The following is a 27,765-nucleotide window of genomic DNA, read 5'->3' as shown; positions in this document are numbered from 1 at the left end:
TGTGAGCTATTAAGTGGTTCTATTCATTACTAAAGTGTCTCTGGGAACTCCTTGCTTGATTCTTCTTTCACTTCTAAATTGGTAATTAATGCTCACTGCTATTCTACACTATTGTTCAGAATCTGCACTGTGCTAAAATCACTTATGAAGTGAACTATTTCTTCTGCCTGATTAACAAGTTGACTGCCGTGTGGTTGCTGGTGCCCACAGCAGGTTGCTCTGCTGCACCGCTGGTGGCCTCGTTGCAGTCATTGTGTTAAACTGTAATGCATTTTCTACAAATATGGAGATAAATAGAGTGAATATCTTGTACATTTCAGAGAAGAGGTCTGTAGTTTCTTCTGTGTCTTGTTTTTCTCCGTTTTTGAGTAGTAGAATATTCACAATATTGTTCCAGTTCTGAGGTATTCTCCTCCTCCAGAGATATTCTCTAAACAAATTTAAAAGTTTATATTGAAACACTAATTTCTCCAGGTATGTTTCATTCCTGTACACATCAAATGACTTTATAGCCTCACCTGGAATTATTTCTAGAATTCTGTCATTTGAATTATTAACTTTGGGTGTTTTTGATTCATCTCTTGAGCTGTACAAACTTTACAAGAAATCCTGAAACTCTTGAACAATTTTCTCTGTATCAACAATTACTGTGCAGTCTACCATCTACTGATGGTTCTGAGGTGTCTACCCAGTGTAAGTCTGTGTTTAGTCTCAGTCATAAACTAAATGTTTTAATTTGCTTCTTTTCTTGCATTTTCAATATATTTCTGCAAATACTCTTCCAAATATTTCTGAACAGTTCTGTTTAACTGAGCATATTCTGCCATGTTCCAATTACTGTCTGCCCTCATCTCCAAGATTTGTATTCAGCTGTGCAGAACAGTGTTAGTATGTGATTACTATAAGGTCTACAGTGATTTAGGACTTACCTTGTGTATAGCTCCATTTTTGTTTGATAAAACATGAGCAATTTCATTTTCAGTTAAATTTGGTACATGAAAAGTTAATCTCTCATTTTTTAATGTATGTTCGGGTGTCTTCTCATACTGGTACCATGATAAAAATCACTGCAGAACTGTTTTTAGATTTATTTACTTTTAAAATCACCTCTCAAAACTGAAAACAACTAAATGCAGTTGGTATGTATTCCCAAAAAAAATTAAAACTTTAAAATAGTACATGGGCAAAATGACCTATCAAAGACCATATGTGTGTTGTGTGTGGCTAATTTTTCATCAAAAATAAATAAATAAATAAATAGATAAACAACAAATGAAATGGACTGAAAGAATACTGACTTGAGATAAAAGAAGCAAACCAAATGGAGTGAAAGTAACTACACCGAATGACTTTACAAAACAAAAAAATTATTTTTATTGGAAGTGAAAAAAAAAGAATGAAAGAATGTGTCAAAGATGTGTGTTAATGCAAAAAATATTTGAAGTGTTTTATTCAGTTACAAGTATCACCAAATACTGTGCAACAAACAGTAGGCCCATTTTATAAAAAATTGTTTAAAACAAAGCACAAACACTGAGATTCAGACTTTATGTAGCACATATATATGATTTTGAATTACACATTAAATGTCTTTTTTTATGAACAGGAAAACTAAACATTCACGATACAGGATCCTTACATGATTCTTTTTTTTCCATTTCTAAAAGAAATAAGCAGAATTCATAACAGAATAATGAAAATAGCATTTTATGCACAGAAAATCATTCTGGTAATTAGCATGTCACATGCTCACCATCAACAACAATCAAAGGAACATGCTGTTTACTATGTGCAATTTATGGATGAAGGTTAATGATTTCAATTTCCAATTCAGTTTGATACAAATAAATACATTTTCAGATTACAGTTCAATTAAGAAAATAGGAAATAATTCACAGTATGAAACTTATTCCTCAGAGGCAATAAAAATCACTTACAGTAAAATTTTATTTTTTTCTGTGACACCAGTACATTGCTTTGGGTGAGGTGAAAATCTGGAAATCTCTCCAATCTTGAATAATACAAAAAAATATTTTTTCAGTCAAAGTTTATGATTTCCTGATTTCAACATATTTTTTTATAAATACACATCTTCTGTGAACAGTGCTAAGGTCATTTGTAGCTTTTAACAAATTTGCATCCCACTCTTAGATTCAAAAATTGTGTTAAGCATGTCAGTTACATTCACAATCATCATACTTCTTTCATTTCTTGACTTTTTTTACACAATTTTACAAAAAGAAAGCAAATGTGGCATCTATTCATGATATGGTAGTGCATTATGTCACAGACAATGCAGAGCACCACAGATTGTCTTTACTTATTTAACAAAATATATAAAAACAGCAACAGCAGTACTGCGTGCACATTTCACAATTTCAAGATGGTTTTCCATCTTTATTGCTCAACCAACAGAAATACTGTGGCTCACTCTCTTATTTGCAAATAAAAAAGTTCTATAAATCTATGACTTTATCTAGATCTTTGGCAAATATCTTAACAAAAGTATAATGTGTCATTCTTTCCTTTTACATAATGACAGTGAATTACAAAGCATTGAATACGACAGGAAAGCAAAGTACCTGAATATGCAGATGAGCTCAGACTGTTGAGAATTGTACAGCTTTTTAAATTTTAGGTTTCTCAGAGGAATATTCTTTCTTACACACCACATAATGTCTAGAAATATTAGAAGCCAATATAGAGAGCAATCAATTAATTATTGTAGATATATTGCAAGTAACATTAACACTGCAGATCATTTACAAAAAGGGCAGATACTCTTCTTTAATTATGTAATTTAATATTTCTAAGAGGGAAACACATTGTATGTTTCCTTCCCCTTTCATAAATGTTCTGTAGCCACAATCTCACTATTTCAGTGTTTTCTGTTGCTTCTCTCATAAGCATCCAAACTGCTACTATATCACATGATGCAGACATTGACACCACAAGCTTTTCATTGTACATATAACTTTTCATAAAGAAGCCAATGTCCAATATCTGTACAAAATCTTCAGACTGTTCAACTTCATTGCTTAAAAGTAGTTCTTGATATATGTTTCCTCACAAAATGTGTAGTATGTGGGGGGGAAAAATGTAATAATGGATGGCCCTTTTCCTCATAAAACAAGTTTATAACTCTCTCCCTTTTTCTTTGAAAACATGCATGTGCGAGCACGAGCACGTGCGCGCACACACACACACACACACACACACGCGCGCACGCACACGCGCACGCACGCACGCACGCACACACACACACACACACGCACGCACGCACGCACGCACGCACGCACGCACGCACGCACGCACACAGAGAGAGAGAGAGAGAGAGAGAGAGAGAGAGAGAGAGAGAGAGTCACATTGCCATCAAATGCTACTGTATACCTACACAGTAAAAATTACATTGTATGCTACGACAGTTCAATATCCGCCACAGTATTTCAACCTCATTAATTGAAACAAATTTGGCGAAGTATTGTACATATATAGAAGTATAAAATACTGATACTTCCTGTTACAGTACCATTGTTACAGTACAAAATAAATATTTTTGCAAATAAAATTATTTTTAACTGAAGGACAGTCCTTGAAACAACATAATATGTTATATATATATAAAATTTCATAAATTCATATCAAAGTCACAAGCAGTAAAATGCTAGATATTTTACAAAAGTGTTACCTCCACACCAGCAGCTTTCTTTAAATCTACACTGAGGAATAAAAAAAAAGCAATGGTATAAAATGGCAGCAATGGATTTTCTACACTTTTTGCAGCAGGTACAATGAGCAAATCATGCTCTGTTGACCAGTTCATGTTTCATCACTCACTAAATTGTGCAAGTCAGCATAGTTCACTATGGCACGATGGAGAAATTCATACTGAGCCTGAAATCAATTAACAGATAATCATACAAACAGACAAACAAAATAACAGTGCATAGATTATAAATAGATGTACAGTTATTTAAAGCTGTAATTCTAGATAATAAATTAACTTGTTTTCAACATAGCCAGTCCAAAATATTATGTTGATTTTCTGACAGATACCTGAGTACAGGAAAGATTCATCACATCTTTTGAAGAGAATACTATTATGTTCTCCAGCAGACACAGTAAGCACACCATTGTCTTTTGAGTACAGTTATTTATTTACTTGCTTACTCGAGTGGCCTTCATTTGTGCAAGTCTTTATAGTTCACATCACTTGGGCGGCTTACGGGTCAGGTGTCTTAATTGTTTAGTGCGGGTGATTGTCATGAGCACAGTACAATGTAAGGTTACATTCTTGGTATTTAATTATGATAATGATTATGATGATGATGACAAAGATAGAAAAGTGAAAACCAGTGCTGCTGGCACAGATTACTCCTCTTGAATAGTACAAAAGGGTCACCAAGTGTGAGGTATCCAACTGATGACAGTTAATGAACAGTGTTAGAAGTTCTCATTCCGTGAGCCACTGCAGAGAGGTTTGGAATTTATTTTAGGACATGGACAAGTCTGGTAATCAGGAATTTTATGCCACAGCCATTTCTCCCTTTGCTGGCCAAATATTGGCCTATTTTCACAATCGGAGGTTGAAAAACACAGTGGATAAATTCACACTAGGCAAATAACATATTTTCCTGTGGTATCACACGAAACTGAGGCAGCTGAATTTCCATTTACCTACTTCTGTTAAAGATATAAAACTATTCCTGAAATTTTTTAAGGTAGACTGATAAGTTTCATTCCTCTCAGAAGTCTAGATTGCTTTTAAGCAACCACATCTGCATTCTTGTTCAATAAAGGTTTTGAAGAGAGAGCATTCATTCTGTTGTTACAAAACCACAGTAACATAGACTGAAACTGTCAAGTTGTTATGTGTCATAAATAATCTTTAATCAGTGACTATCTATCTGAGATTTAAATAATATAAAAAATATGTACTATCTCTTATGTTCCAGGCCAAACATGACTGTAACTAAATATGCTCAATTTGATAGGTCATTTATGTTTCTCCGTGGGTTTCTTCCCTGAAAATACCAATTCCACAGCTATACTTATATTTTTGTATATCTTTGTTTGCAACCAGTTTCAGGGTTGTCACTGCATTCTCATTCAAACAAGACAATCTGTCATGCTGCAACCTGGCATAATCACTGCTCATAGTGATGCGAAATGTTTGCAAAATGTTTAAGTCATAATAGCACACTTAACATATGATGTATCTGCAACAGGTATTTGGTAAATGATTGCTAGTGGTGTACGATTTGAACTGCAGTGATTTTATACGTTTTAAATGAAGGAATTTCTGAAGAGGATGATATTTGCTGATTGTGATATGTGTGTGGAGATCTGTGTACGGATACAATTACAGTAATAGACCTGGATAAAACGCTTTCAGTGCTATAGGCAAACTCTTTGCATTCTGTGCTTAGTCTGCTTTTGTTATAGCTGTACTGCTCACCAAATGCTTGCGCCTGCGCTGACTGATGGTGTTCTGACCAAAATGAAATACCTATCATCCAATTTTTCAGAAACTATAAAGTAAAAATATTTAATTTTTGCACATGTTAGAGCCTGATATATTCACTTGATAAAAAATGAATTTCTTTTCGTTATATGTCATACTTACTGGGCTGCATCAAATCAAGTAAAACATTGCACAAAATTTTTAAAAGTTGGAAACAAAAAATGGATTGCATAAACTTTGCATATGGTTCATTGTAGCTCACACATTTCAGTGAATGAAATTTAGATAAGAAGGATATCTCATTTTGTTCTCGAGTCATAGGGTTTTATATCCAAAGGACGGTTGCAGGTGATACGCTAATTCACATCCCTGTGCATCATGGATCATGTGGTCATAACAGATGTCACATCTCACACATAATTCAAGATATTGAAACAAGGTTTTCTGGAAATGATAGCACACAATGAGGCACATATTTTGTATGATAAATACTCGAAACTTTTTTTATTCACCCAGATATAGAAGTAACTCGTCTGCAGCAGTGAGAGGTCGGAGGCTCAGGACACATTCAGATATAAATTGCACTCTACGAAAATCCAAGCAATGTGCGTATACATATCCACAACACCTGGGAAATGGTATAGTTGGATGTGTATACATGCCCACAGCAGCGAAATGGTTAAGGATGGAATACTGCATGGTTGGTCAGCCTAAAGCAAGACTGATCTCCCTCTTAATACAAATGAGGGCATAGAGCATACGAATGTACTGAATATGATAAAGAGGTGTAGTCTGAAAGGAAGTTGTATACACCCTCAACGTAAGATACATAGCTCCTGAAGTGCAAATCACATATTCAGAACATCAAAAGGCTCTAACAAATCATTTATGAGCTTTGTGCAGGCAAGCATATATCAAGGATAGCAAAAATGGCCATAGCATTTTATGTGTAATTTTATACACTGACCCCCTTTGACTTTCTTAACAGTTATAGGATTTGAAGCTCAGAGACAGGACATTAGTTTCCTAAAGTAGTACGATGCATTTCCCATAAAACCTCAAGAAAATCACCTTTGGAGATTAGATTTCCGAGTGCCATCAAATAAAAAAAACACTTTGCACTAATTAATACAGTAACTGGCATATCAATGCAGAACATACAAGTCCCGTAATCATAAAGTCACCAGTTTGCATTACAAAAGTAGCAACTTTTTTTTACTTTTATTAAAACTCTATGTTTATTGTCAAATGGAAATGTTTGTTAACAAATAATGAATCATAATTTTGTTAGTATAAATACTGTCTTTTTATTTTTAATTACTAGTCACATGGGAACGCAGGTATTCATAATAAATTAAAATTTTGTACAAAAATTTGCGACATTAAATAGAAAATAAAATAATAAAGTATTTCTAGAGGCTGAACATTATGACATACAGGGTGTTTAAAAAATGACCGGTATATTTGAAACGGCAATACAAACTAAACGAGCAGCGATAGAAATACATCGTTTGTTGCAATATGCTTGGGACAACAGTACATTTTCAGGCAGACAAACTTTCGAAATTACAGTAGTTACAATTGTCAACAACAGATGGCGCTGAGGTCTGGGAAACTCTATAGTACGATATTTTCCACATATCCACCATGCGTAGCAATAATATGGCGTAGTCTCTGAATGAAATTACCCGAAACCTTTGACAACGTGTCTGGCGGAATGGCTTCACATGCAGATGAGATGTACTGCTTCAGCTGTTCAATTGTTTCTGGATTCTGGCGGTACACCTGGTCTTTCAAGTGTCCCCACAGAAAGAAGTCACAGGGGTTCATGTCTGGCGAATAGGGAGGCCAATCCACGCCGCCTCCTGTATGTTTCGGATAGCCCAAAGCAATCGCACGATCATCGAAATATTCATTCAGGAAACTAAAGACGTCGGCCGTGCGATGTGGCCAGGCACCATCTTGCATAAACCACGAGGTGTTCGCAGTGTCGTCTAAGGCAGTTTGTACCGCCACAAATTCACGAAGAATGTCCAGATAGTGTGATGCAGTAATCGTTTCGGATCTGAAAAATGGGCCAATGATTCCTTTGGGAGAAATGGCGGCCAAGACCAGTACTTTTTGAGGATGCAGGGACGATGGGACTGCAACATGGGGCTTTTCGGTTCCCCATATGCGCCAGTTCTGTTTATTGACGAAGCCGTCCAGGTAAAAATAAGCTTTGTCAGTAAACCAAATGCTGCCCACATGCATATCGCCGTCATGAATCCTGTGCACTATATCGTTAGCGAATGTCTCTCATGCAGCAATGGTAGCGGCGCTGAGGGGTTGCCACGTTTGAATTTTGTATGGACAGAGGTGTAAACTCTGGCGCATGAGATGATACGTGGACGTTGGCGTCATTTGGACAGCAGCTGCAACACGGCGAACGGAAACCCGAGGCCGCTGTTGGATCACCTGCTGCACTAGCTGCACGTTGCCCTCTGTGGTTGCCGTACGTGGTCGCCTTACCTTTCCAGCACGTTCATCCGTCACGTTCCCAGTCCGTTGAAATTTTTCAAACAGATCCTTTATTGTATCGCTTTTCGGTCCTTTGGTTACATTAAACCTCCATTGAAAACTTCGTCTTGTTGCAACAACACTGTGTTCTAGGCGGTGGAATTCCAACACCAAAAAAATCCTCTGTTCTAAGGAATAAACCATGTTGTCCACAGCACACTTGCATGTTGTGAACAGCACACGCTTACAGCAGAAAGACGACGTACAGAATGGCGCACCCACAGACTGCGTTGTCTTCTATATCTTTCACATCACTTGCAGCACCATCTGTTGTTGAAAATTGTAACTACTGTAATTTCGAAAGCTTGTCCGCCTGAAAATGTACTGTTGTCCCAAGCATATTGCAACAAACGGTGTATTTCTATCGCTGCTCGTTTAGTTTTTATTGCCGTTTCAAATATACCGGTCATTTTTGAAACACCCTGTATATTTTTTGTGTAATAATAAGGCATTTTCAAGTCTGCCAAATTTTAATTCATTTTAAACTACCACTGGGATTTGACTGTTATTAAAAATGTAGTTCTTATTTTTTGTCATTATTTCAATTTGTTAACAAACATATAATTTTAATGGAAATATGAAATGTGGTAACTGTTTGCTTTACATGAATTTTGTGCTCACCACATCAGTGGTAGGTGTACAATGAGTGCTCCCACTGGCAGAGTTGTTCACTTAAATATGCATGTGCATTCACTAACAGCCATTCCTTGAAGCCTTCAGACCACATCATCAGATACAGTGTTTGACTATCGCATATTGTACGGTTTTTCTCCTTTCATATTCACTCTGAACTTTAACTTGTATGTTTACAATGACATTGCTGTATTTTGGACTTTACACTAAACTAGTTCTTCACTATGTGTTACTGAATGCTTGGAATTACCATTTGTTCAACAGTTCACTGCAGTACTGTGTGCCAAGTTATACTGAACTTTTGCTACCTATGCCTAACTTAGTATTCCACCAGCAGACATTCCAATGTAGGCAGATGAGCTGGCATTAATAGAACTGCAGAGCAGTCATGGAGGATGCATGGGTCATGTCATATGAGCAGACCCACTGATGGAAGTGTTTACTTGAAGGTAGCAGTAAGCACAGCAGGCCAGTGGTCCTGCAGAGTTCAACCACCACAGACCTAGCTTTGTGCTCATGCCGAAAATTGTCGTGTGCTGTCATTAGCTGCCCACACCAGGAGTCTGCTCAGTATATAACTGTGCATGTATCTACCTGGGGCAAGATGCTCCGCTTCCCATAGTCAGTTTGAATGGTGAGTCCATTCCAGTCACGGAGTTCTGTTCCTCAACTGTTACCAAGTCATCATCATCACGTTCAGTACCCACACTGACTGTGTTCTACAAATACTAAACCAAGTAAGATAGTAAAGTGGCAACAAGTCCATTATTGATGCTGAAATGGAAATGAGAACCTTATTTGTTGTGCAGCTATGGATGCTGAGTTTTTGAAGCCGATGCAACAGAAGATGCAACTACAACAGCAGCAACAGAACAGTGGCTTGTCCACAGTTTTTTTTTTAAAGAAAAAAACACCAACAGCACCACATTTTCAGGTGGTGGTGCCCCACAGCTCTTATATATTTGAGAAATGTCATATTACTGTCTTGAGCTTCCGGTAAAATACTTTATTTATACAACCAAATTCAGTCTGATCATCATAGGGTTGCTATACACTGAATAAAATAATATGTAACATTACAGGCTTAAGCTGTTATGAATTTGTTAACTAATGTAAATGTCAACAACAACACACACATAACGGAATGTCACATACCCACATAAAAAAAAAGAAAAAGTAAAAACAGGTTTGTCACACTTCCATAGCTAGGAAAGGTATCTGATAAAAATTAATACATTTTTTGTAAAACTAACATCACAGTGGCTTTTCATAGCAACAACCCTATCAGAAATAATATAGGGCACACCATTGATAAGACAAGCCAGTTAGACCAGTCTGGAATGAATAGAATTGAGAGTAATGACTGTGATAACATTTACATTGGACAAACTCGATGTAAAATACACACCATTTACAAAGAACATAGTTGCAAAAGTGAGAACAATCAGTCCACATTCTCTCAACACAACAAAAACAAAAACCATTCTGTTTCTAATATCGAGGACAATTTATAATTGCACATAATCAATAAACGTAGCCATATGGATTAGTCTAGAAGAACTTGAAATTTACACAGAGTTGCAAAAAAGCCATTGTGCTGCTTTCAATAAAAAAAAAAAAAATTATCTGAAAAAATAGGAAATTCATCTAAAATGTTAGAGGCATACTGGCCTTAATGGTACATTAGATCACATTACCCCACTATTTTTCCACATGGTAGGCTCAGTGACCTGTTTTTAAGCATAAAATATCTGTTTTTATAGCCCCAGTATTGTTTTTTATTCTTTTTATATGCCCGTAAACTTAGCTGCTGTATCTTGAACATTACATTACCTCGTTGCATACAAGTTAAACACAGTTAGGCTTAGAAGCTCACTGAGTCTGACATACTATTGATATGCCTTCAACATGAGAAATTATTTATGTTGTGATACTGGCAGCTGACCCTAAATAACGAAAAATGTGAGGTCATCCACATAAGTACTAAAAGGAACTTGTTAAACTTCAGTTACACGATAAATCAGTCTAATCTAAAAGCTGCAAATTCAACTAAATACCTAGGTATTACCATTACGAACGACTTAAATTGGAAAGAACACACAGAAAATGTTGTAGAGAAGGCTAACCAAAGGCTGCTTTTTATTGGCGGGACACTTAGAAAATGTAACAGATCTACTAAGGAGACTGCCAACACAACGCTTGCCTGTCCCCTTTTAGGATATTGCTGCGCAGTGTGGAATCCTTACCATGTAGGACTGATGGAGTACATCGAAAAGTTCAAAGAAAGGCAGGACGTTTTGTATTATCGTGAAACAGGGAAAGAGTGTCACAGAAATGATACAGGATTTGGGCTGGAAATCATTAAAAGAAAGGCGTTTTTCGTTGCGATGGGATCTTCTCACGAAATTCCAATCACCAACTTTCTCCTCCGACTGCGAAAATAATTTGTTGACACCGACCTACATTGGGCGGAACGATCACCACGATAAAACAAGGGAAATCAGAGCTTGTACGGAAAGATATAGGTGTTCATTCTTTCTGCACGCTATACAAGATTGGAATAATAGAGAATTGTGAAGGTGGTTCAATGAACCCTCTGCCAGGCACTTAAATGTGATTTGCAGAGTATCCATATGCAATTCAGAACTCACTATATGCAATTCAGAACTCACTATATGCAATTCAGAACCTGTAAGAGCTTTCCACCCAGCATATGCATAAAGTACGAAGAAGAGCAGATAGAAGAGGTTGACAGTCTTAAATTCCTGGGATTACAACTTGATAATAAATTCAGTTGGGAGGAGCACACCACAGAACTGCAGAAACGCCTTAACAAATCTGTATTTGCAATTCGAGTGTTAGCACACATAGGCGACATAAAAGTGAAAAAGCTTGTATACTTTGCCTACTTTCATTCCATAACGCCATATGGTATAATATTTTGGGGTAACTCTTCAAGTCAAACAAAAGTTTTCAGAGTCCAAAAGTGTGTAATACGTATTATTTGTGGAGTAAACTCACGGACGTCTTGTAGAAACCTCTTCAAAGAACTGGGTATACTAACTACTGCCTCACAGTATATTTACTCCTTAATGAAATTTGTCCTAAATAATATATCTCTTTTTCCAACAAACAGCTCAGTTCATACATACAATACCAGGAACAAAAATGATCTGCACAAGGACTTAAAAGCACTTACTTTAGTTCAAAAAGGGGTCCACTACTCAGGAACACTCATCTTCAATAATTTGCCAGCAAACATAAAAAATTTAGTTACAAATAGAGATCAGTTTAAAAGGAACCTGAAAGACTTACTAGTGGCCACCTCCTTCTACTCCATTGATGAATTTTTTTAATAGAAACAAATGATGTGTTGTATATATTTATACTATTAGTATTGTTATTTCAGCTTAAAAAAAAAATAAAAAAACGGTGACATGTTCCACATCCATGAGGATCTCCTCAACACGGATCTACGGAATGAAAACTAATCTAATCTAATCATGTAGACCACACGGAAGTGCACGGAGAAACAGTTAGTAGATCTTCATGGCAATGCTCATAGACAAAACGAGGAACTAGAATTGGGAATGTAGAAGCGAAATACTTTGGCAGTGAGCTCAGGTATGTCAGTTGGAGCAGATGTACAATGACAGGTAATCCACAAATGAAATTGCGCATGCCAAAGTTCCTGTCAGACAAATCAGAGCTATGGTTTAAGATGCTTGAGTTAACATTTGAGCAAATGAGGTAGTGGTTGACACACATGGCGTTTGCTGTGACAGTGAAAGCATTAGATGACAGAGCAGCTGCAACTGGCATAGACATCATACTCAGGCCCCCAATAGATCAGCAATAAATATGTTTAAAAAATGTATTAATCAGCAGAATGTGTCAAACACTAAATCAACATCTGCAGCAGTTGTTCAAAAATAAACAAATGGAGGATAGTATGCTTTCTGAGTGTTGGTGACACGTGCAAGGTTCGTTGGCGAAATGGACCTACAAGATACAGCAAATGGGACGCACACGGTTGGCGCAGTTGCCCGGAATGGTCACGGCAGCAATGGTGATTTGTGAGAAACAGGCTGTCCAAGCATTAATAACAGTGGCAGACAAGTTTCCGCAATGATAGATAATACGCAAGTAGCATGTGTAACAATGGTAGCAGATGATTGCGTGCACCAAGAAACAGCAGCAATACAGAAAGGCCGGCAGGTAGATTTGACAAAACAACTCGAGAGCTTACAGGGAAAATTACTACGTTGTAAAGGCAAGTGCCACAGTTATTGGAAAGTATGAGAAAGTCATCTATGTGAAAGGCAAGAAACAACAATATTACCAAAGTTGTCCGATGAGTGCATGTGTTGGCATCACCGGTGGTTCAGTGACAGAGTGACAAAACGTACAACACCAAGTGCATACACAAATGGCAGCAGCAGCCAGTAGTAGGTGTAAAAGGCTTTGTTATATGACAGGAGTGCCTTCAGCAAAGGAATGGGCACAATGAGTGACACAGTAATTTGATCTGATTATCTACTCTGTCACAGAGATTGTATGTCAAGGACGTGAGATCACGCCATTATCATCTAACTGACTCAGGATCAGATGTTAGTGCACTGCCACCCGGGGACTGTCAGACTTCAATCGCATCTCTGTGAACACATCTAATAGCAGCAAATAGGTCACCAATAAATACTTAAGTGGGTTTTAATTTGGAGGAAGATTTGGGCTTTAAACATAGTTGCAGGTGGTATTTTATGCTCGCTGAGATAACAGAAGCCATATTAAGTGTGGATTTCTTGTGCCACACGAAGACTGAAGTAAATTTTAGCAATGCAAGATTAAGAAAGATTGCTATGTAGTCATGGGTATATGTGGACGAAGCATGTCTCACAGTGGACTGCAAGCATGGTGAGGTCGCACAGGGTGAAAAAAGCAGCACAATGGCACTTATGGTGAATGTGCTGCACAACACAGTGCACCAAATACATACTGCGCCCAGTCAGACGGTATTGCAACAATCTTGAAGATTACCCCTGGATTGTTTTGCAGCAGCCATGACTGAATTTGTGGGTTTGCTTAAAGCAGGTGTGCTACATTTATCTGACAGACTGTAGGCATTACCATTGCACATAGCAAAAAAGAAAGACGATACGTGGAGGCCTTGCGATGCCCGTGAAGTCCCAAATTGTTACCCAGTACCCAACATCATCAGAGTTTTCAGCAATGAGCTGGCAGGAGCAACAGTATTTAGTGCGATTGACTGCAAACAAGCATATCACCAGATACCAGTTGCAGAAGACAGCTCTCATAACACCATTTGGGTTATGTGAGTACATCCGGATGCCACTTGGCCTCAAGAACATGGCACAGATGTGGCAGCGGTTTATAGGCAAAACGCTAAGAGGGTTGCAGTATTATTCTGCTTACCTGGGTGACATCTTAGTGTTTTAAGAGTCAAAGGAGCTGCAAGGCCATTTTAAGGAGAATTAACAAATTCAGCATAGCGGTCAATGAGGCAAAATGCATGCTCTGACAACAGCAAGTGATGTTTCTGGGGCATGCAGTATTGGCAGGTGGAATATGGACCCTTATAGACAAGATGGCCATAACTGAATAAATACTGCTACTATCTGATTACTGACAGCTTAGAAGGTTTTTATGGGCAGTAAATTTCTACTTGCAACACCTGACAAGAGCGGCTGAGGTCCAAGCACCGTCGACAGGAGCACAAGCAGAAAAGAATGCGAGTGGCTTAAGGTCCCTACACAGAAATGCAGAAAGTATTCACATTTCTGAAGACATATATACAAAAAGCAGTTCTGTTTGCGTACTAAGTGCTGCAGGCAACACTGTCTGCAGTGATTGAAACACAGATTATGTGGAGTGCGTATGACATGGAGCTCTTGGGAATTTTTGAAGCTGTGAAATATTTTTGTGTCTACATAGAAGCCAGGGCTTTCACAGTTTATACCAACCCCAAACCAATAATGTTCACGCTCAGTAAACTGAAGGACAACTGTTCCCCATGACAATTCCAGCAGTTGGAATTTATTAGACAATGCACAACTGACTTGTTTCATATAAAAGGGGCTGAAAATGTTGTGCATGATTTTTGGTTCAGAGTAGAAAATTTCCCAGACAGCCGATTATAAAGAACTGGCAGTAGCACAGGCCACAAACCAATAACTATGATAGTTCCAGCATGGCAACACTACTGGACAGCAGCTTTGGCAGCAAGTATGGCCAGCAGGAGTATAGGTCAGCATTTGGTGTGACATATCTTGAGATAAACCTATATTACCAGAATCGGATACAACATAGAGACACTGGCTGACCTGTCAAGGGGGTCAACAGCGAGTCACCAAAAATCACGGGACAACAACAACAGCGATGGACAGCGAAGAGAGACAATGTGGAAGAATGACAAGTCTGGAGAGTGAGCCAAATTGAGAACCTAGATGTAGCAATATCAAGAACAACACAGTGATGAGGACAATGAACAACCTGAAAGCACAGTTGGAACACAAATGAGGTCCGGGTCCTTGCGCGGCAGTGTGTGGGATTCACCGTCACGTGAGTGAAGTGCACACAGTGCATATCAGCAGTTTATTTCTTGGAACTTCTGAATTGACAGTTCCATTATTCTTTGAGCATTGGATTGTTTTTTGTTTAATTATAGCTGTCTGAAGCATATTATTTCATATGTATATGGAATATGGCTAAGCAGGATCATTATATGCTGATATAACTATTTGTCCACGATAATGAGCATGTTACGTGTGTTCTACTGTACGTATTTAGACATTTTGGCTTGGCATACATTATATGTATCTGCATGGCCTGTCTCATAAAGGTTACTGTATGATGGAAACAGTATAAATATGAATGTGACAACATAACTCGTTTCACACTAATGCCAATGAGTACATGTAAGGCAGTACTTGGATGCATTTTTTTTTCTGTCACTGGAATTGTGATCGTAACATGCACAAACTGATATAACTTCCCTAGGTTCTTATCATAGCAGATGACACGCAGCTTAATAATCGTATGTTTCTAGTAACTATCACTGTATGCAGACATCTACGACCATCTTTGACTCTACCATAAACAGCGATCAGCTGCCCAGTCGCATCTGTGTGGAATGAACCTGTTACTGCATATTACAGTTTTAACATGAACGAGTACAACCCATAGCATAGTTTTATAGATTGACAATGTAATTTATATTACAATATGATAACAAGTAACTCTGTACAAATGTGAACCATTTACATCTTTATGATATGTGGTTTTCATAATGAGTCACATTACTGTGTTATGGCACAATTTTATTTTTGGTGTGTCATTGACGGTTTTATCAGCTGATATTATAATTTTTTATTTTGCCTAACATGATGGTTGTAATACATTTGTGTGTGTCGTAACATCCCATTATGTGTGTGTTTTACTGTTAACATATACATCAGTTAACAGCTTTGTGAAAGTTTAAGGTTTTAATGTTACTTCTGTATTGTTTCATTTGGGATATAGGAACCTGAAGATAGTCAGACAAATGAAACTGGCTGTATAAATGAAGCCAACAGCTCAAGGTGGTACGATGAAATTTTTCAAACAGCAGCAGCAGCAGCAGCATCACCTATACCTCAACTATTCGCTTGCTTCAATGAAACAAGGTAGAGTTGGGACATTTGCCAGTGTTATTTTGTTCTCTATTTCAGTGGAGTCTTATACTTGGTCCTAATTGTCAGAATGATGTTTTACTGTCTTCCAATAGCAAATTGTACAAAGTAGTTAAAAAAACTATAGCCAGCCACTCTCTCTTGCTGGTAGTTTTGAGTTTTTCCAAAGTTTTTGGTTTGCTGCCAGATTATTATGGTCACTCATATCATAGCAGTTAGGCTGAAATTCGATCAATGTGTTAAGCAAAGCAAGCAGCTGGGACTGCGAACTTTACAATGTTTAGCACGAAAGTGTAATTTTTCTTGTAAACTGTGAGGTGCACCTTACACTGATTCTCTAACCCATGATGTCATTACAGACATGTCACCACAAATGTTTTAGAATTATCTGTTCCAACACTGAATGAAATGCTCAAAATCGCTAAAGCTCACAAAGTTACAGCTTCAGCACGAGCTTCCTTTGACAACAGTGTTAATGTAGAACATAACCGACCATTGCATTCCAAACCGTATGCGAGAGGCGCATATGCGGGCCGCATTTGAGCTGAGGTTTGGCCTGTCTCAGCTTTGTTCAGTCCTTCTCTGTAGTACCCGGTATAGTGTGACATTTCATGTAGTATTGCAGTGTGTCACTATTTGGTCAGCCCAATTCTCTTCAATTCAGCAAAATCATGGTGTAACTGCTGTTTACCCTTTACTATCTGTTGGTGGTACGAAGACTGTTCATGGGTCCAATGGGTGTTTGCACAAAAAGAGACTGTCTAGCAATGTATTGTCACAAGCATTTAAATATGAATGGAAATGAAGGTGAGAGGGATGGGAGTTATATTATCTATTATGCAGTTGCATAATCGATGGATACAGCAAATTTGCTATGCAACGACATTACAATACCATGCAGAAAGAATTAAAAAATTTAACTGACACTGAACGAGCAAAATATTACAATGATCAACAGGCAGTATTCTTGTTATGTACATTATGAAGCATTTTGTGCTAAATTTGCAGGCATGGAGCACGAGGAGAAATTTGTGGTACCAAAAGCAAAATTTCTGAAGTTACACACATTATTCCATCAGTTGCAAGAGTTTTTGATAGAATTGAATGAAGAGTCAGTATGTTGATTAAGTCAAGGGGAATGTACGGAATGATTTTTTGATTTAAAATTTGCTTTTGTCAAATTTATAAAGGAAAAAGCAATGCAGGAATGAAAATTAGAACATCCAAAACAGATTGCACCTTTACATTTTAAGTGGACTTGACTGCACACTGCCCGCAATAATAAATCACAAAGTGAGAATTAAATTATTTCTGATTTGATGGGGATGCACTTAAAAAGAAAATCGCATTGTAGTAGGGACAAATTCTGACAAATACAGTCCAGTCCCTTAAGCTCACTGGTGTTAAAGAAAATGCGAGTTTTTAAAACTTTATTGTAGCCATGAAATAATTGTGAGGAAAGTTTTCTAAACTTTTGATTCAGTCTTAGATATGTTTCCAAGGTCATTTGCTGTTTCAGTTGAAAGCGCCTGTGCATGTGCAGATGTAAGTTGACTTACCTGCACAATAATTCCCATTTTAAAGACAAATGCTTTCAGGTTAAAAGTGTCCAGGACGTCTACACTGTTTTCCCCAGGTAGAATTTCCACATCCACATGAACAGTTTGCAAAAGTGCTACAGTATTTCGATCAACATATGTTTGTGTCAGACCTTTTTTCGATAATGAAACTAAATAAGTCACAATTATGTGGCAATCTGAGTACAAAAGCCTGAGAAATTGTCTGTGTATGTCTGTATCCCAACAGTTTGTACCAGATAAAAATTATATTATGCCTTCGTCTATGTTGTTGAGAAATACGAAACCAAAGGAAACCCATTACAGCTGCATTGCTATCTAAATACAGCATATTCACAGTTTTTCCCCCTCTTCCTGCTTAGAGAGCACGGAGCAGCAGGGGGGGGGGGGGGGGGGGGGGGAAGTATGCAGCCAGGCTCAGCACTATGACACGCGAGCCAAAGTACGGTTTGTGAACCAAATTTCTGGTCAACCCAGGTGTAGAATATCTTTCCAGCAGTACACATTGTGTTCTTCAATCTACTGATGACACTCACTCAATATCATCTGATTCACAGAGCACCTGGCCATCTGGTTTGGCAGGGTACAATAGTTAGTACAGCAGTTAGCAATACATTCTCCTCATTGTTGGTAGATAAGCATAAAGAAATGTGCTTCATTCACTATAGTTATGTCCCAAAGGGAACAACAGCTCAAACAAATATTTTCTGCCCATCACCTCCTGAGAAGCCAACCCAAATAAATTATGTCCAGAATGCATCACTAAGTGCCAACAATATCACTGCTCATTCTGTAACACTAGTTACTTAGCCTGTGGCATGCACGGACACTTTATGAGTTTTGCTGCAGCCAGAAATCAAGAATTCTGGCCACTGCATTCTGTAAGGCCGATATCCTTGTTGCCATGTAGCCCACTGCTGTAACTTACATTGAGGCTAAGCGTCATTGGCATAGAGGTTAATTTCCAGCTAGACTCAGGAGTGGCCATGTCCGTTATAAATCTGGAGACATATCCCCAGTGCCATTTGCTATATATAAGCAAGTTAAGGTAGAATTGGACAGGTTTCAAAATTCACGAGTCATCTCACTTGTATTTGCAAGTCAATGGGCGCCATCACTCGTATTCATTAAGGAGCCGAACAGAGCTATTAGATTATGATGTGATTTCAGAGTAATGGTAAACGTTGAATTACATGTGGATCTGTATCCAATTCCTAGGCCACAGGAATTGCTAGTCAAGTTGGCCTGGGGCCATTTGTTTTCAAAAATAGATCCGACTGATGCCTATTTGCAGTGTCCAATCAATGAGGAAACAAAATGGATTCAAGTCATTAACACACCTTTCAGCATGTTTAAATACACCAGATTACCACTGTGAGTCACAAGTGCTCTCAGTATTTTTCAGCAGTATCTCTAACAGTTAATTCAGTACATCCCAAATTCTTACAACATTTCTAGGCATTATTTGATAGGACGCAAGCCAATACACTGCATTTTTTATTCATCAAGGGTTTATATAGTATCTCAGTCTTAACTTGAGTTTGTAAAAGCAAGCTTCCAAGCTACCAGTCCCAAGGAACCTAAAATAGTTGCAGTCATTTCTCAGGAAAGCAAATTAGCATGCTAAGTTCATTCTGCAAGCTGACCATATTTTGTACCTGCTCAAACAACTGCATAAAGCAGGGATCAAATTGGCTGGTTGGAAGAAAACAACAAAGCATTTTTGAAATGAAAGAAATGTCTTCAAACAGCACCCTCTTTTGATACATTTTCTCCATGCAAATATCTTACTCTGGTGATGGACACTTCAGATTTTGGAATTAGTGCTGTCCTATTGCAAACGCACACTGATGGCACAGAGCTGCCAACTGCATTTGCCTCCAAAACAATGATCGGCATCCAATATAATCAATCAAAAATTGAGAAGGATGCGTTGACAGTTATTTAAAACATCAAATTTCATGGTTTTTTTAAATACGGGATGAAATTTCATCTAATCAGAAAGCAAACTCCTGAAATCACTGTTTGGTTCACATTCCAAGCTCCCGGGTAAAGTGGCACAGCAACTGCTCAGCTTATTAGAAATTATACATACAAGATCCACTACAGGCTTTACACCCAGCAAGCCAATTCAAACACATTCTCTCACCTACGATGGGCACTAGATGGAGACTTTGAAAGGAAAAAAAGTGGAGTGTTTTGAATTAGATGTATACATTAACACCTCCTTGACAAGTTTCCGATTACAACATGGGAAGTAGCAGTGGAATGTGTCATCAACTGTACAATGAGGCTGGCTGTAAAATATTCTAAAGAACACAGACTCAGCATTATAAACATATTTTTCTTTGCAGGAAAACTTCTATGTAAAAGACAGTGTCCTCTTACTAGCTACCAATGACTGCAAATGCCGAGCTGTGATTCCATCTAAGATCCATTGTCATATTCTTAAGCTACTCTACACTGCACATTGGGGAATGTGCTAGATAAAGTCATTAGCATGGAGTCACCATTATTAACTTGGCATCAACACTGCCATTGAACATGCAGTTCAGAACTGCCACTTCTACTCTGTATTCCTTAGCTCCTGTGTGACAATAAAATTTCTGACCTAATCCTTAGTACCCATGGCAAAGAATTCACATTTTGCTGGACCATCCCATGGATCAATGTGGTTTCTCATTGTCGACGCCCGTCTAACTTCCTTAATGTCTCACACATAGCTACTACAATAATGCTGGCTATTACCTTTGCTGCAGAGAGGGTGCCCACCACTTTTGTCTCCAACAATGGCCGTAAGTTTACGGCACCCCCATTTCAGTTAAGTGCAACATCACTGAACATCTGACCACAGCTCTGTTCCACTCAGAGTGGAGCAGAGTGTGGCTGGTCAGAACATACACAAAATTATGGCAATGGTCATTTATGAGGAAGCATTCACTAGGTTTCTTGCCACTTACTGGCCCGCCGTCGTCAAGGACTGCAGCCTGGCTGAAATGCTACACAAGTTCACCCCTCTTGCACTATTCGAATGCATATCTTCTCAACTATAGTACTGGTGCTACTGTACGGGTCCATTATTTCAGCTAGAATCCAGGATGAACGAAGACATCATCATCATCAGCAGCAATATGGGGAGACAGATGAGATCGCGTTGTCTTGGACCAAAACCAGTTCTGATAGTCAACCCGCATCTGCATACATACTTCACAAGCCACCATATGATGCACGGCAAAGGGTACCTTGTACCACAACTAGCAATTTCCTTTCCTGTTCTACTTGCAAATGGAGCAAGGCAAAACAACTGCGTACATGCCTTCGTATGAGCTCCAATTTTTCTTATCTTGTCTTCATGATAATTATACTGGTGCTCTAAATTTTCTCAACAGTGTTTCACAAAAAGAAAATGGTCTTCTCTCCAGGGATTTCCATTTGAGTTGATAAAGCATGTCCGTAATATTCACATGTTGGTCAGACTTCCATTTGAATTCATAAAGCATGTCCATAATATTCACATGTTGATCAGACTTACCAATAACATCTCTAGCAGCACACTTCCAAATTGCTTCGATAGATTCCTTTAATCACACCTAAAGGGTCTCACTAGTGTTCTATACGCAGCCTCCTTTATAGATAAGCTACACTTCCCTAAAACTCACCCAACAAACCAAAGTCAATCATTCACCTTCCCTACTACTGACCGTATGGGCTCATTCCATTTCATATAGGTTTGTAAGATTACACCTAGAAATTTAACTGATGTGACTGTGTCCAATGGCACACTACTAATACTATATTCGAACATTGTAGGATTGTTTCACCTATTCATCTGCATTCACTTATATCATTCACTTACTTTTTCTACATTTAAATCCTGTCCACATAATCCTGTATCCTTATACAGTCACTAAATGATAATACTTCTCTGTAAACTACACCATTATCAGCAAACAGTCACCCATTGCTGCTCATCCTATTCTTCAGATACAACCCCTGAGGCATTTCTATTGGTACCTTTGTCTCTGATGAACAGTTCCCATTCAGATCAATGTACTGGGTTGTTTTACTAAAGGAGTCTTCAAGCCACTCACGTATCTGAGAACCTATTCTAAGGGCGTCATGCAAGAAAGGATAAGGTAAGTTTTCCTTGAGTGTTGCCTTTTAAATCAGTGCTGATTTGCGCACAGAACCTTTTCTGCTGCAATGAAATTTATTATATTCAAACCTAGGGTGGTTTCGCAGGTCCCTTCTCATACAGGGGAGTCACCTACACCTTTTTCCAGTTGCTTGGCACTTTGCATTTCATGAACAATTCATGTCAAATGCAAGTTACTGCTAATGTGCCAATACCAAAGAACACTCTCTGTGAAACCAAACTGAGATTCCATCCAAGCCTGGTGACTGACTTGATTTCAACTCCTTCAGCTGCTTCTCAGCACCAGGGATTCCTTTTTCTATGACCTACGTACAGGCATGTGTGTGATAGTCAAACATGAACAACAGAACTATTCTTATCTAAGCTTCAAATTATGCTAGAAGACCTTTGTTGAGAAAAAAATAAAAAAGTTGTAATAGCTGCTGATTTTAATATTGATATCACATGTGATAGTAGTCGCACTTAAAGATTCACTGACTTAGTAAACAAACATTGTTTCAAATTGAATTTCTTTGAATCTACCAGAGACAATAGGCAATCAGCAACATGCATTGACAATGTTCTAACTAATTATGTATATGAAGATGTGTATAAATATTGGCTGGATCTAGGTATTTCAGATCATTGTGCATTGTTCATTGAGCTGCCACAGACAGACACTAACATTTCACATATGAGAACCCATATGAGCAGGAACTTCAGCAAAGAAAACTTGCTAACATGTAGTGAGAAGCTAAAACATGGCCTTTTGATTATTGTAACTTAAGTGACAAAAACTTTGAGAAATTCCTAAATAGTTTTCTTGGAGACTTTAATGAAACATTTCCACCTAGACTCTGCAGCAGTAAACTAACAAATACAGTAAAGTGGATTACCCAGGGCATAAAAAATTCCAGTGTACGAAAAGGCAACTGCACAGAGAACTAAAATATAATGAAGATATTGATTTCATTAAATATGATAGACCCTATAAAATCATATTTAAAAGAGTTGGTAAGGCAGCAAAATAATTGGCAAATAACAGGCTAATTTAGAATCATAAAAATAAGACAAAAGCTGTGTGGTCAGTCATTAAGCCTGTAACCAAGGAATTCCAAAAATTGACACTGAAGGAAACACTATTGTAAATCCAACTCAAATACCAGAGTACATTAATGAATTCTTTATAAATGTAGCAAAGTCTGATGTAGATGTACCAGATTATCACAACAAAGTAAATCACTTTGGCCTACGTAAAAACTGTGAAAACTTTACAAAATTCTCAAAAGTTTCTGTGGAGGATGTAGAAAATACTATTCTAACATTAAGAAACAAAGAATCTGCAGGTTGGGATGGAAGACCCACCAAAGTTATTAAAGTGGTACACAACAGAGTTTAAAACCCACTAGCTCAGATAATAAATCTGATGTTTTGAAAAGGGCTGTACCCCAGAGGTACTGAAATATGCTGAAGTCAATCCACTCTTCAAGAAGGGATCAAGAGATATCATGGAAAATTATCGTCCTATCTAGATTCTCCCAGTTCTATCCTGCTGCACAAATACAAAACATCATTGCAAAATATTCTGTTATTTTAAACAATCAATTTGGTTTTCAGCAAGGGAAAAACACCATTGTTTCATTGAGAAATTAAGTACATCGTTAGACAAGAGAAATAGGGTGGCAGGAATTTTCTGCGACCTCACAAAGGCGTCTGATTCCGTAAACCATGCACTGCTTGTTTACTAACTTGAAAAGTAGGGCATTAGCGACAGTACCCTACAATGGCTTAAATCCAACTTATCCAACAGAAAGCAAAGAGTTAGCATTTCTTCAAATGGCACATATTATTTTTCTGACTGGAGAGAAATTATCTCAGGGTGTTCCACAAGGCTCCATATTAGGCCCAGTCCTATTTCTCTTTTATGCTAATGACTTACCAATAAGTATCAGCTTCCCATCAGTTCTGTTCGCAGATGATATTCCTGTCTTAGTTGAAGATCAGGACTCAGAAAAAATTCCCAAATATGTGATCAATACCCTCAGTACGTTATAAACTGGGTTTCAGCTAAATGGGTTGAATCTAAATGTATCTAAGACTCATGCGATGCAGTTCAAAACCAAACAGTCAAAATGTGAGCAGATTAAGATTGTAAACAACTTCTTAGGTGTCAACTTCTTAGGTGTAAATGTAGATAAAAATTTTAGCTGGCAGAGGCACACATTGAATACCTGGCAAACAAACTGAGCAGCTTTGCATTTGCAATGAAAATGTTATTAACTGCAACTGACATGGGCAAATGAAAAGTAGCATATGCAAGCTACTTCAAATCCATTATTAGGTATGGTATTGTTTTTTGGGGTAACTCGGCAAACATAGTGCGGATACTACAAATACAGAAAAAAATCATACTAAAAATACTGAAAAAAATCATACGAAATACATGCACTGCAAATAAAAAAGAACTATTTCGACCATTATTTAGAAAACTTAAAATATTAACTCTTCCATCCTTAAACATATATGAGATTATTATATTTTTGTACACCAGGCATGAATTATTTGAGTGAAACCATTTTGTCCATTCACATGATACCAGAAACAAAGAAAATTTTATGCTCCCCACCCACTGCCTCAGACTGTATGCCCAGGGACCTCAACACATGGGAATGAAAATTTGTAATAAAATAAAAGGGAACAAGTTGATGCAGATGAATTTAGATTCAATTAAAAGAAAGCTATATGAGGTACTGACAATGAAATGTTATTACTCAGTGGATGAATTTATGTGGGACAAACTGGAAATTTGAGATGGGTGCAATGTGTTACATGTTCCAAGAAATATCCTTATAGTGTTGTTATTTATTATAGTGCTATTATTTATTAATTTAAAACTCATTGTAACTGTTTAATTTTTGATATGTCTCCTGTACGCAAACCAAATGGATTGCAAATGTACATCATGAGATGAATAAAACACAATTCACAATTCATCTGTATGATCCTCCTTTGCGAATCATTTCTTAAATCAAAAATTTAAAAATTCAGCTTTCCTTATGCTGTCTTCTATTGCCTCATCAGACTGGTAAATAAGTGACTCAACAGAGTCCTTTGACCCACTTAGTGATTTTATGCAGGGCCAGCAACCTACCTTCCTTGTAGTGATGTATGTGGGTCAAGAATGACAGGAACTAATGGAGATGGAGCTACTGCCACCTTAGGATGCTGTATACAACAGTAATTTGCATTCCCCACCAAGTCACAGTACAAATATGTAGCCTAAGATACTGCAGTTAGCAAGTAATAACAGTTTCTTGTGACTATGCTGACCATACAGGCAGAGGGTACTGTGGATATAGACAGGAACACAACTGCTATGCAGGGGTCTCTCCAACTGTCTTTATCTGTTATATACAATACCACTGTTTTGGTGAACATATATTTTCAGGACTTATTGTTGGTTCACAAAAATCCTTTGAAGCGTGAAACTGCAATGCAAATAATAAAAACTATAATATCTCTATATAAACAATACATCGGAAAACATTTCTGCTTGTTCCATCAGTTGCAAAACAACTGTAAACAGACTTGTTCCCCAATTTGAAAATGGTTGAATACACTACTAGCCCAATTAGTGCCTTCAATTCAATGACATCAACATTTTGTAGACAGGATAAGTGATCATTAGTGTACTGTGATCTAAACTTAGATATTTTCAGATCTGTTCACAGAATGATTTTGTCTAGAATAGCTTGTACAGAGAACAGGTTCAATATCTCCAGAAGTGCAGGTTTTTTCTCAGACTCTCTGCCATCTGTCACAGTCCAGGCAGCTGCAAGACGATACTGTGTTGGCTTGTTACGCTGTTTTCTCCATGGAGAACATCTGTGCTTATCAAAGAACTGAGTTTCTGCATTGTTACCAACTGTCACATCTGCAGCACTATCAAGTTTCCTGCTCCAAATTATTGTCGTGCTCAATAAATATCTTGAAATCAGTATCATCATCACAGTCTTATTCTGGGAACTCACTGAGTCATTCTTCAACACCCACATCTGTCACATGTAAAACATGTTGCATAGAAGAAAACGGTCTATTGACACGCAGTCAACATGGGTTTAGGAAACATCATTCTTGTGAAACACAACTAGCTTTTTATTCACATGAAGTGCTGAGAGCTATTGACAAGGGATTTCAGATTGATTCCGTATTTCTGGATTTCCAGAAGGCTTTTGACACTGTTACACACAAGCGGCTCATAGTGAGATTGTGTGCTTATGGAATATTGTCTCAGTTATGCGACTGGATTTGTGATTTCCTTTCAGAGCGGTCATAGTTCACTGTAATTGATGGAAAGTCATCGAGTAAAACAGAAGTGATTTCTGGCGTTCCACAAGGTAGTGTTATAGGCCCTTTGCTGTTCCTTATCTATGTAAACGATTTGAGAGACAATCTGGCACCCATCTTCGGTTGTTTGCAGATGACGCTGTCATTTATCGACTAATGAAGTCATCAGAAGATCAAACAAACTGCAAAAGATTTAGAAAAAATATTGAAATGCTGCGGAAAGTGGCAGTTGAACTTAAATATCGAAAAGTGAGAGGTCAGCCACTTGAGTGCTAAAAAGAACACGTTAAACTTTGGTTACATGATAAATCAGTCTAATCTAAAGGCCATAAATTCAACTAAATACCTAGGAATCACAATTATGAACAATTTAAACTGGAAGGAACACACAGAAAATGTTGTGGGGAAGGCTAACCAAAGACTGCGTTTCATTGGCAGGACACTTAGAAAATATAACAGACATACTAAGGAGACTGCCTACAAAATGCTTGTCCGTCCTCTTTTAGAATCCTGTTGAGTGGTGTGGAATCCTTACCAGATAGGACTGACTGAGTACATTGAAAAAGTTCAAAGAAAGGCAGCAGATTTTGTATTATCGCAAAATGTGGGAGAGAGTGTCAGAACTGATACAGGATTTGGGATGGACATCATTAAAAGAAACGCATTTTTCGTTACGATGGAATCTTCTCACAAAATTCCAATCACTAACTTTCTCCTCCGAATGCGAAAATATTTTGTTGACACCAACTTACATAGGGAGGAACAATCACAAAGATTAAATAAGGGAAATCAGAGCTCATACGGAAAGATATAGGTGTTCATTCTTCCAGCATGCTATACGAGATTGGAATAACAGAGAATTGTGAAGGTGGTTCGATGAACCCTCTGCCAGGCACTTAAATGTGATTTGCAGAATATCCATGTAGATGTAGAATATAATAGAGGGAAACATTCTACGTGCGAAAAAAATATCTAAAAACAAAGACGATGTGACTTAACAAGCGCTGGCAAGTCGATACACACACAAACCAACACAAACATACACACAAAATTCAAGCTTTGGCAATCAACGGTTGCTTCCTTTGGTAAGAGGAAAGGAGAGGGTGTCTTTCCCTCTCCTTCCCTCTTTACTGAAGAAGCAACCGTTGGTTGCGAAAGCTTGAATTTTGTGTGTATGTTTGTGTGTCTATTGACCTGCCAGCGCTTTTGTTTGGTAAGTCACATCATCTTTGTTTTTAGATACATGTAGATGTAGATGGTTCCGCTTTCCTCACCAGGGAGAAACGGTAAAAAAGAGAGAGAGAGAGAGAGAGAGAGAGAGAGAGAGAGAGAGAGAGAGAGAGAGAGAGAGAGAGAGAGAGA

At 37.8% G+C, this 27,765-nt stretch overlaps 1 protein-coding gene across 1 annotated transcript in view; it reads right to left on the bottom strand.

The window, feature by feature from the left end:
- Positions 1-1,418: 1,418 nt before the first annotated feature.
- Positions 1,419-27,765, bottom strand: part of LOC126299594 (tyrosine-protein phosphatase 69D) — a 365,347-nt gene continuing 339,000 nt past the window's right edge. Inside the window, exon 26 of the mRNA XM_049991615.1 lies at positions 1,419-3,894. Within this exon, the coding sequence (XP_049847572.1) occupies positions 3,820-3,894 (75 nt within the window). The 3' untranslated portion in view covers positions 1,419-3,819. The remainder of the gene's footprint in view (positions 3,895-27,765) is intronic.

Source organism: Schistocerca gregaria, chromosome X (genome assembly GCF_023897955.1).
Source record: "Schistocerca gregaria isolate iqSchGreg1 chromosome X, iqSchGreg1.2, whole genome shotgun sequence".
NCBI lineage: Eukaryota > Metazoa > Arthropoda > Insecta > Orthoptera > Acrididae > Schistocerca > Schistocerca gregaria.
This window is presented reverse-complemented; position numbering and strand designations above follow the sequence as displayed.